Source organism: Rhipicephalus microplus, chromosome 2, assembly GCF_043290135.1.
Source record: "Rhipicephalus microplus isolate Deutch F79 chromosome 2, USDA_Rmic, whole genome shotgun sequence".
In the NCBI taxonomy this organism is placed as follows: Eukaryota; Metazoa; Arthropoda; class Arachnida; order Ixodida; family Ixodidae; genus Rhipicephalus; species Rhipicephalus microplus.
Window position 1 is genome coordinate 51,269,232 of NC_134701.1, and position 12,212 is coordinate 51,281,443.

Consider the following 12,212-nt stretch of genomic DNA (forward strand, 5'->3'; position numbering starts at 1 on the left):
TTTCACTACAGTGAAAGAATGCTAAGCCGTGAAAACACACAACCAAGATAAATCCGCACTGCCGCGAAGCCTCCCTTCAAGGTTAAATGAGGATATTACCTTCCAATTGAATCATTTTTTGTCTTGATGGGGGCATTCATGCAAACAAGAGAAAGGAAAATGAAAAAAAAAAGCTTAGTGGAGGGATAAAGTGATTTAAGTTTATCAGCTTTTTATACTGACTTAAATGCTCTAAGTATACCAAATTTTAGAAAGTACCGTAATTACTCGAATCTAACGCGCACCTTTTTTCCGGTTAAGCGAGTTCATAAATGGCATGCGCGTTAGAATTGAGTACGAACAAAAAATTACGGTCAATCTATTGCCGTCGCAAATCCAAAATGGCCGCCCCCTACGTGCGTCGGCATGGTGCGTCGGCTATTTCTGCCTATGTGTTGACCATGTGCGGCACTTCGTACGTGTGCTGAGGAGTTCGTCATCTAGTAGTGCATTAGCATCGACGACGTGAAAGGGCCGACTCCAAAAACTCAAGTGCACCACGATGCCGCTTTTAAAAGAAAAGTCATCGCGTGTGCAGAAACGGACGGAAGTCGGGCCGCATCGCGGTCGTTCCCGAAATGTGCGTGCGGGACCGGCGGAAACAAAAGCAGAAGATTGTCGACAGCAAAGCTTCACGCAAAGGCTTCAGTGAACCACAGCAGGGTCGGTTTCCGCAAATTAAAGAGCTGCTCGGCGAGTATGTGCTTGAGGAGCGAGCGGCACAGCGGCCCGTGACGACAGAACTGCTCCAAGTGCGGGCTATGCAGTTACCCTTAGAATAGAAAAAGGGCTAATGCGGAGCCAGTTTAAAGCGAGCAGGTGCTGGCTAATCAACTATATGAAGAGACGAGGCTCTTCCCTCCGAAGGGGAACATGCATATGCGAAAACTTTTGCGGAGAAGTACGATGAAAAGCTTTACAGTTTTCAAAGGTTCGTCCTAAACTTGCGGCGCAACAACGGCTACCTGCTTGGGCAAATCTGGAATGCCGATCAGACGCCTCTTTACTTCGACATGCCTGGCAACACAACTGTCGAGAAGAAGGGGGCAAAGCAAGTTCGCGTGCTGGCATCGGTCCACGGTAAAACTACAGTGACGGCAATGCTCTGTTACACGTCAGATGGGCACAAGCTTCGCCCGTACCTCATATTTAGATGGAAGACAATCCCGAAAGGAATCGTTTTTTCGAGTGGTGTGATCGTGCGGGCCAGCGAAAAAAAATGGGTGCGCGTTGCAATCGATGTCTTACGTTTTTTTTTTTTTTTTCGCGGTGGAAATCGGGTGCGCGTTACAATCGAGGGCGCGGTAGAATCGAGTAAATACGGTAACATGTTGTACATGCTATCACTTGCATTCTCCTGAATGTCAAATTCTGGCAATAGTCTGAGTTGTTTCTGTTTTCTTTTAGCCAAAAAAATAGCATTTGCTCAGTCCTTCTTTCAATTTTTTTTTATACTGCACAGGTTAAATAGATTATGACAAGTATGCTTACATTTAGTTATGATATGCTACATATATGCTCTTCAAATTTAATTCGAAATTACTCAACCGAAATCACTGTTCGCTTCGAACCTCAAATTCACTGTATTTGCACAAGCCTAGCTATCACCTTATGAAAGCTTGTAGTACTAAGCTGACCACAACACTGCACTCCCTAATTGGCCATGAGGTTTCTCAACTGCCAAACTCAGGAGCAGTGAGCTCCATTAGTTTCTATTAAAGTAGCGCACATTTCAAAGCAGGCCTGCATCCTTTCATAACACCCCACTTGGCAGTTTAATTCCTGCTTTGGTGTCCTTGCACTAATAAAAGAACAGCGAGCACTAAATTGTTCCCACCTCTTTCTTCTCAAGTTCTTGCTGTTTACGGGCAATCTCCTTGCGTCGCTCGGCCAATCGCCGCTCCATCTCCTGAAGTTCACGCTCTTCCTCTTCCATCAGCCGCTGCCGCTCCTCCTTGAGACGTTCGCGCTCGGACTTCTGGGGCTCGGACTTGGGAGTCTTGTCGGACGATGCCCCTGGACGCTTGCCGTTCACGGCTGCTGGCGGCTTCTTCTCCGACCCCTCTTTCCGCTTGGCAGGTGGGAATTTCGAAGGCAACTTGACACCCTGCAAACACAAGGCCATTTCTGAAGTGGCTCATCCTATTGACATGGTCGCTTTGACCGGTTGACGGAGAGGCAGTAGAAAAGAAGAAAAACACAAGTTCATCCACTTAACTTCTTTTTTGTCACTACAATCAAAGAATCAAGTAGACTTGCAGCACTCCCTCAAGCATCGTTTACTATACTTTTCTTATTGCGTTCTCACATAAATTTTATAGAATATAGAACACTCATAGCCAGGGTGTCAAACCACACCCCAACTGAAAACTGTAACTGAGCAGAATGAGATGTGCTGAAACCACAGTGTAAGAATGAGTAAGGTGACGACACTGCGCACGACGGCGCGTCCAGATTGTGTTCGGCGTCTGGGCTGTTTCCGTGTGGTACGACAGATGCTGCTTACGGAGGGTGGGCCAAGGCGCTCACTGGAGAGTAACTGCGATCTGCGTGTAGAAGGTTATTGCTGCGGAGCCTCGCTTCTTTATTACACACAATATACACATGTACACGGGCGTCGATAAATTAATACACTGCGACTCTGCTGTAACGAAATTGATTTCCTAGTTTTATATGCAGCTTATTTGCTAACAGTATACTTGTCATATAAATGCTCGGACAGCAGCAAGCGTTGGCCTGAAGAGCGGTCACATTTTGACGTGACAGAACTAAAAAGCGTCGCTCGCTGAAATTCTAATGTCGGCATCGGCATCTTTGATTCCGAGCAAAAAATCAGCACTGTGCGTTGAAAAAAAACTTGAGGTGTTTGCAATAAGGATACCAGCCCGAGGGCAAACGCACGCTAGCTATTAGGAAAGCGATAGAATGCGTGCGTGTATGTGAGTGCATGTGTGCCTGCGCGTGTGTGTGAGTGCACGTGCAATCGCTGTCACGTTCGGTTTGCTTAGCAAATGAACAGAAAACATTGTCCGAAAACTTTAAACTAATGTATCACGATACTTACACGCGTTCTATTAAGAACTTGAATCAACACGCTACCCTTGCCAGTCTCACTGTTAGCATCACACAGATGACTCCTTTTCGGCCTCTGGCAGTACAAGCAGCATGGTATGATGGGAATAACTTCACTGGGTCCTGAAGGTCGACCCTAGGTTAACCCGTATTACACCCATGTCGGGATTGTTAGCACAGTGCCATCAGCCATACTTTGTGCTATTTTGTTAAGCCACGCAGACTTCACCTTGACGAAGTGCTTATCAGACTGAAAGCGAGCGCCCTACCTAAAGCAGTATCTTTCCTGCAGCTTGTGCCTTACGCTGCCGATGCGGGACGCCAACAATGATATTTCGCAATTGATGAGGCATCTAAGGCTGCCTAAGGCCTTCGCAGCCCTGCAACACTTTTTGAGCATGGTCAGAAAATGCTGCCGATCGGTAGTAGAGGCTTCCAACAACATGCAAGCCAAATATTATAGCACAGCACGTGGCCTGAAATTCACTATAAATGATTAAAGTCTGCTAAAAATCACTTTCTTTTTTCTCGCCAAATCAGTGAAAATGCTCAAAAATCACTCGGAAAAAGCCAATCTATCAGCCACAGGCTGATTTGAACATGGCGCGCTCGGTCGTTACAGAGATCTTCGTGGGAGGCTGTGACTTGTCCATGCATGCACACATGATCACACTAAAAAAACCGTACATTTGAAGAAAAGAAAAAGAAAAAAGTGCTCAAGGTCACAAGGCACACGTGACGTTTTTCTTAGTCCCTGCTATCCCTCCCTGCTTAGCTTGCAGCGTTTTCGTTGGGACGAGAGAAGAGAATGCAATCACAGCATGGTACAAATCTTTGTAACTCCACTCGCACTGGCCAGATTCTTAAAATTTCTGCGGCATTGAATTCGTGAGGCAATAAGCTCTTCGAGTGAATTCATTCCATGGTTACTTGAAAAAGTGTTTCAGGGCCCCTTTATCAAACGGTGTTGTGTCGTAAGTACCGTGTTCAGAAGTGCTCCTGCAATGTTGCAAGACAGTAATGATTAGAGGCCGGATTTATAGGCACTAAAGAACCAAGTTTTTGGCATCAAAAATAGGCGAGCAACACACTGTTTTAGGCCCCCGAAAATTGTAAATATAGGCACAATAAACTTCGACAAAATTGAAGTTTTTAAGAAATAGATGTGGCATTGTGTCTGCGACAGGAAAGCAAACAGAAATATTTGATTACGGTACAAAGACACCGATGGTTTAGCACAGCCACGCATTGTTTTTTCCCGCAGTGTTTGCAGAATACGGTCTCTCCTTCTCTAGTCCAACATGGTGAGTTTAGTGTTTACCATTGAATAAACAGGCTTTTGGGTCTCTCTTTTTGGTATGGCAGAGAAGCGCAACACAGGAGCAAATAACCAGAGCACTAATAAGCCATAAGGGTCTTTTTTCTTCGTTACAACTAGATCTAACCGCACATGGTCCATTTCTCTTTTGTCTGTGGACACCTTAAAGCGCCCTTCACCATGTTTGATGATTTCGAGAAGGCAAGAAAAATACATGCACTGGGCGCTCACGATATCATCTGCCAAGATTTGTAATGCTACGCGCCCTGGAAAGAGGTGTAATGTCAGACTGAAGGCCACTTGAACTTTATGCTTTATCCTACGGGCGCACGCCCCAACATGGTGGAAATTACGTATACAAGGTATGGTCCTGCGTACGTCAAAGTAGTACATGACACCGCAAGCATTATGCGATGGCCCATGTGTAACATGTGCAATCTGTTGCCTGAATAGAAGTATGAAGGTTACCAGAAATGTTAAAGCATACAAGCAGAACCTATGCGGGTTTTGCTTTTTATTTAACTTTTATTTAACTTCATATAGAGCAAGTTGCGAGACTAACGTGCCTCCATTTCAGCTACGTTGGTGCTCTCGCCAATCTCACATTGTGTCGGCGCCACCATTCACAACGCTTGGCGGGTTTTTGGTGCGTCATCCCTTAGAGCAGTTCAAGTGGTGCGACGCTGTGTATCATGGTAAGGACACATGATCCATGCACCCGTCCAAATGCGTGCTTATAGACAGATTTATCCCACAGAAACAGACACTACAATACAGAGAACGTTGAAATAACACAACACTGCTTGCGTGCACGACCTGGCATGGGCATGTTATGCGAATTTAAGCTTCCATGTGCATGAAGTGTTGATGCACCGGCATCCTGCGAATTTTCGACACCAAGTTGCTCCGATAGCAAGGAGAGCAGGCAAGGAATTTATCTTGCGAAGTCTACACCGAGCAAGTGGCAAATGTTTCAAGCTCACCTCCTTGCATCATGCTTTCGGGGCTCGCAATGAACCAGTGAAAACAATCTAGTGGAGCGAAGCTTTTCATTGGGCACACAGCAACTTCCAGTGTCTAAGTAAAATTTCTCATGTGACCTAGTCAAGCGTTGTTTAAGAAATAAATGACAAACAAAACAAAACCACGTGAAAGACAAAACCACGTGGACATCTTTTTTTTTTTTCTTTTGCCTACACTCTACTTACTATCACCTGATGACACTCCTCAGTTTCATTCTTCATCGTCCTGCGACTGAACAGAAGCATTCAGTCTCCTAATAGGCTGGGCTGACTGAACACACTAGGAGTCTCAAAAAAAAATTGCCCGCAGCTTCCCTCGGGGGAACACTGAGGAGGATGCGGAGCATATAATTGGTTAACGGGGTGTTAAAGTGCGACTTACTTGGGTCGATGGCTAAATTGGTTAACGTGGTTGTGAAATGGGGTGTTAAATTGCGACTTACTTGGGTCGATGGCTAAATTGGTTAACGTGATTGTAGGAGGGGGTGTTAAATGAGTGAACACGTACACACGTATGCGAAAGGGCGGCGCTGGTCGAAGGGACGTCGATCATTGTGTTTGTGGATTCGTTGGAATTCATTTCACCGCGACCTTGGACGTCGATGCACCGTACAAACCAACCGACGAGCGGCAACTGAGCGAGCGAGCGCCGACCTTGAGTATATATACAGCGCGACGGTGCATGCACTGTCAGCTGTCGAATGTTCGAGAAGGGGGAGAAGCGCAACGGCGCATGCGTGCGCGTCAGCTGCCGATGTTCTCGAAGCGCGACGGCGCATGCGCACGCGTCAGCTGCCGATGTTCTCGAAGCGTGACGGCGCATGCGCGCTACATTATACAGCTAGCGAATGTTCGTGAAGAGGAGAAGCGCACGCGGTGTGTAGAGGAGGAAGGGTGCACAGATGGTGGAGGAGTGAAGCGCGCACGGTGTGTAGAGGAGGAAGGAATGCACAGATGGTGGAAGAAGGAGGAGGAAGCTTGCGGACGGCGCCGCACTACAAGCCTCGAGTATTAGATGCTCCGCATCTAAAAGAGCAAATATACTAATGTCCTCAAAAGTTTGCATCATCAAAACAACAAGCAAAATCTATTTCTCCATGTCTTCCTGGGACCCAGGTGAACGAATGGGAAGTCGCAGCCGGCTGCCAAGAAAGCATGGGTTTAAGCTTCGCTTGAGGCCAACTGAAAACTAATGTGACCGTTTGCGGAAAAGTGAGCGCCCCCTGTCCTGTAAACAGGAAAGTTCCGCTCATGCTTTTGGTTGGAAATGTCTTCACCAATTAACATGCTCAAGGCAACATGTGTTTAGCGGTTCACATGCACTTGATTTGTTGCATTATTGAAACAAATGCGTGCATACAGTCGAGCCCACTTATAATGAACCTGAGCGCGACACGGCATCCGTTCGCTGAATCTCGAAGTTCGTAGTAAATGAAACGCAGCTTTTAAAAAAAGTTGCGAGTGAAAACACAAACTTTTTGCCCCGAAATGTCCGTGATGCACGTGTTTTGAAGAGCAGGAGCGATAAGGGCGGTCTCGAGTTCACTTAAAACGGCAGGGTGCTCATTCGCCGAGGCCCGTGGGATAAGCTGCATGAGGCACTGGCACCAAAGTTTCGTCGTTCTGGCAATCCGATTTCTCCAAATCACTCTTGCCACGTACTTCATTCACGATGCACTAATCCGTACACGGTTCCGCAGTGTCAGCATCATCATCGGCTGTAATTAAACCATCGCAACAGATGTCCCCCCCCCCCCCCCTCCGCTCTCCCAGGTCGGAGCCGACCCACTGCCACAAATCACTGCCGCATTGGTCCTGTTTCGAAGATTACGGCTCGGCATCAGGCTCGACGTCGACAAGGTCTGCCTCACGAAAACAGTTTCGCGCGCATGTAGCCGTCACCGCTGCCCACGAAATATTCACCATCTCCACAGCTGAATACCGGGCTGCCAAGTGGTCAACAGCTATGAGCAAGCGCTCCGCAACACGGCACCTAACGCGCAGATTACGCTCAAGCCAAGCGGTTACACTTTCGACGTTTTGTTCAGCGGCAGGAAAAAAGCGTGCTATTCCTGCAGCCTGCTATCATGACCACACACACACCAAGAGCGACCAAGACGGGCACACGCGACACACATGACAGAACGCGTGGAACAGCTCTGGGCCTGTTTCTAGTCCCAAAACGAAACTTATTCGAGCCAGCGTGGCTGGCGCCACGGAGCGGTAGAGACGGGCGAAGGGGTTGTAATCAAGAGAGGAGAGCTGACTTGCGAGAGAAGGGCAAGGAGTTGCGATAAAAAGAGGACAGAATGTGGTGGGAGGGCGACCTAGAAAACCAAAAACACACGGGAAGGAGGCAGGTTAGTTAGCTTGCTTGAAGAGGTCTGCGAAATTCGCACATAGAAAAAACTTGGAAAGAGTGCATGGCTGCCTGAATCGGTGCGCGCAGTGGTGTCCGAAGAATCGACGGCTGTGGTCAAAAAATCGTTTTGTTGTGCCGGCGGGTTTGCCTGGCCTCACGAACTTGAATATTTCGCGATTCGTTCCGCACAAATTAACAGCAGTTTTCTCGCTCCCACACGCACGTGGAAGTCATGCTGAGTTGAGTGCGAATGAGCGAGAACAAGTCCTAAACACGAAACCAATCGCAAGTTATCAGAGTCCGTGGGGTAGCGTATGCCCGTGCACTAGACACAGACTATCGCATACAGTCGGTGGGTGACAGTGTTGGCAAATGGTCTGGCCACTTCAGGCCAGCGACGCCAACAACAATACTAGCGATCAAAAACAGGCTAGATGGCCGACTGGTCTTTCAAAGATCAGTGGCAGTGTGAAAACACGAGCATCGTGTGGCGATGCAAGGTGCTCTGAGTAGCGGGGGAACCAAGGAGGGAGGGGTGCGTAAGAAAAAGCAGTCGGGGCACAGAGGAAGGAAACAGCTTTCCTTTCTCCATGGGTATGAGAGAGCGCCAACTAGAGGGTCGCAGAGGCAGGGTCGGCGTTTAACAATAACAATGTATAGGCACCTCGCCGATGCCTGATTGGTGGTCGAAAGTGGTTTCCCGGGAAGTCGGCAGACCGCTGACTCTGTTCGCTCCAACAGATCAGCGGCGCTCAGAGACGTTCGTTGTAAGTGCGATTTTGTGCCATTGAACCAATGTATATTTTCACGGTCACGCGGATATTGTTCGTTTTAAGCGAAAGTTCGTTTTAAGTGGGGCCGTTATATGTGGGCTCGACTGTATTATGAAAAACGACACTGTTGAGGAAGAAAACATTCTGTTTACATTTGTATAAACAGTGTGAAACAAGGATTTCTCACGTTTCAGCGTGCGAAACGACTCAGTGAGATCGTTACCTCGACTATTCGCCAGGCTCAACGTGCCTACTTCTTGAAAAAAGAACGCTATGTTAGGCACTATTAGCATGCACAGAGCACAAGGACTTGCTCCTGTGATCTGCAAGTGCAAAAAGAAGTTGAAAAAAGCCAACGCGTTCGAAGAAAGCCTTGATTGAATTGGGCTACTTTTTTTGTTAATGCCACCAGATCACACGCATAAACTTTGATTTGCATGAGATTTTCCTGACAATTGTGCAAATGTAAGAACCGGTCGAAATCCAGGAGCCTCCTGGAAAATCCGGGAGACTTGGCAAGTGTGTCTATCTCATCTTTCTCGCCATCAACTGAGCCTCCACTACCATTTAGGGAGCTAGTTTTTATTCTCTTGTCCATTTTTTGGTTTTGATAAGTGAGATTGTTGAGCTAAGCCAATAATATCATTGCACAAGTGCCACAAAATAAACCCCAATTTGTCATCTGTTTTCCCTTTTGTTTAGGGCACATCTTTATTTCATGCTGTAAGGCCGAAATTTCAGATGAAGTACTTTTCCCTGTGCGATCTTGCCGATTGTGGACTAAGTGATTTATTTTCCGCTTTGAATTTCGTTTGTTGGGTGTTCATAGCAATATCCTTTGAGTCCAAATGATTGAACGGAGACTGTTCAGCCCAGATGAAAGCTGTCGACCTACCTTTCGATGCAGCTCCTCCTCGAGGCGCCGCTCCTTCTCCTGCTTGGTGAGAGGCCGTGACTCCTCTGTCCGGGTGGGCGCCAGCCGCTCGATGACCACCGGCTCGTGCTGCTTAGTGTTGGCCAGCTGGAGCAGAGTGTGATAGTCTACTATGGGGGGTGGCCGGGGTGCCGGCTTTAGGGCTGGCGGCTTCTTCTTCTTCTCCTCCTCGTCCGACTGATCCCCCGTGTACAGCTCGTACTTGCGTTTGCGCGGCTTGCGTTCCGGTGGTTCCTGCTTCTGCTGGGACAGATGCAAGTTCTAACATTGAAATACGGTACCGGTCATGCCGGGTTACTTTATTCCATGCACAGCGACTGAGGGCAGTACAAAGAAAAAGCAGCTATGGTGAACTCACCAAAATTGATACGACTCTTCATATTGTTTAACAATGCAAATCACTAGGCACTGGTCGAAAAGAAAAAAGTCCTTTGCATTTGCATGTTTAACATGACTTCGTACCAACCTGCCCAGCTTTATACAGTAAAACAAGACAAAAGTCTCACAAAGGCACAACAACATCCACATTAATAAAAACTAGGACCATTTGGTCCCCTTTATTGCTGCCCATGGCAAGTTGAATAAAAGAGCTATTCAGCAAATCAGTTAGTGAATGGTTTGAAAAACTGTCCTTAATTGAATCACTCACTCCAGCGTATCAAGAGATACCTTCACAGCCACTCATCAATAAACTCACAGGGTCCATTACACATTTGCCTGATAAAGCAAACGTCATATTCGTATTCTTCTCAGTTGATGTGGGGATCCTCCCTCCTACAAAAGCTTGGCTCTGCACTGCCTCTGAGTGACTGGCCCACCTTTGACCAAGCGATGAGAGTCACCCTGATGCCAGGTGATAAGGTCATCGTGCAACACCATAGTGGCGTCATGTTGGCGTATGGCCTCTGAGATGGTGGGCACGTGGCGTGTTTCTCTCCGGCCATCCCAATCGCACGGAGATGTGTTTATACATGTCGGCATGGTCCGCTTTTTTCTCTGCACTGAATGCTCCCACTGAGGATCGAAAAGGCTGCCGTGCTGTTGGCGAAGCTTGCATGTCGCGGGAGAAAATGATTTTGCGCTTTTATATACCCTCATGCTCATTTGGAAATGCCGAGTCAAGGTGTACGAGAGGCAAAGTGAATGCTGGGTCTATATATTCTCAAATGGACTTTGTTTTTGTTTTTTCTTTGTTGCAGGTTTGCGCTGCCCGTATTAGAACACTTGTAATTCCGATGCCTCTGCAAGAGATCGGTATCTGTTGGAAACTTGCTATAGTTTGCAGATAGAATAGTATGGGGGGCACTGGCAAAGAAGAAGAAAAAAAAAAATGACAGCCCAATCCACAGGTGAAGTCAGAAAAGCGCCGCTTCTACGCTTATGGGTTACACTCGATTAAATGGATTCCTTTTTATTTCCCCTTTCATGGAACTTTCAAGAATTTCAAGAATTCTTCCCGACACACTGATGTAATCACAGCTGGCGCGAAAGCCACACTCGCATAGCATACAATGCTTCGCACTTGCCTACAAGGCTTCCCTGGTTTCCCTTTACAACTACCTTCCATCAAGCCAAAGAAGTCGGTGACAGGGAGGAGGGTGCAGGCAATCACCATGCATCTATACTAAACGGATCTGAACGTCGCCGGTTCTGCGATGACCACGGGCTAGTTACAGGCGTGTTTCGGTCACTTACGCTCGCCCATTCGCACCGCGAGTTTTATAATGTTCAGTGGATATGTTGAGCAATGTAAGAACAAACATCAAAATCTTTTACTTGTTTAAGAAGAAGTAGGTTGGCTAATCGAAGCCTTCTAGAATATTCTGGAAAAATTACTTATCATTTTACGATCAGTGACATGACCAGGGCACTTAGCCTAACTGTGCCTCGGTTGACCACCTCATAAACATCTGTACACGACAAAATAGTAAAACGGTGTGTCGTGATAGGAAAGCAATATGATTCAACGATAATAATTAGCCCAGTTTTCACCCATACAGATCATTTATCCCATACACATCATTTAAAGTTGTTTGCACCTCGTGGCGCTCACATGTTTCGCGCATAAGCTGCAGTTGGGGTTCACAACCATGCAGCGGTAGATAGCACTGTGCTCGCAAGCTTTTATCACCATTATCTTCAGCATGGTAAGCACGGCAGCACCAGCAGCGATGCCTTGCAGCCAGGCTGGCTGGCGACACATGAGGCATGAGCGATTCTTTTCGGCGGGTGGCGGCTGGCTTTAATAGTTGTCTCCTGATTGTGTCCCACGAGGTGCGGCGACTGTAAGCCATACCACGTAGGTCCCTAGCAGTGAGTTAAACATCGGCGCCGCCGCCTTCGCATTACCTTGTGTTTGTTGTTATGTTGATAGAGTGTATTTTAATATTGTTTAAGGTTGTTTTAGCGTGTTCATCACTAGTATAGTATTTGATTCAGGTGACAATATCGTCGCGGTAAAAGTAGTTCAATAAACGCGTTTGGTTTGGTCCGACTGCGTCTGTTGTCTCTGTTTGCTCCGAGAGCACGTGCCATTTTCCTAGACCCCACAATGGCAACCCGATGTGGAGCTTTTGGAGCATCGGACGACAGTTTCCAGGGTTCAGAAAATCCTTTGTTTTGAGCCGGCATAGAGTAGGCCAAAAAAGATGGGTTGCGGTGGCGTATTTGAAATTGTGAACACGTTGATTTT

At 47.2% G+C, this 12,212-nt stretch overlaps 1 protein-coding gene across 2 annotated transcripts in view; it reads right to left on the minus strand.

Annotated features, from left to right (window-relative positions):
* The window catches only part of LOC119170891 (uncharacterized), a 106,564-nt gene that overhangs the window by 70,743 nt on the left and 23,609 nt on the right, over positions 1 to 12,212 (minus strand). The window contains exons 5-6 of one of the 2 annotated variants that reach the window (XM_037422170.2): positions 9,482 to 9,760; positions 1,877 to 2,146 (exon numbers count right to left, since the gene is read on the minus strand). In XM_037422170.2, coding sequence (XP_037278067.2) covers positions 1,877 to 2,146; positions 9,482 to 9,760 — 549 coding nt within the window. Of the gene's footprint in view, positions 1 to 1,876; positions 2,147 to 9,481; positions 9,764 to 12,212 lie in introns of both variants that reach the window. The other variant, XM_037422169.2, reaches the window with a different exon arrangement.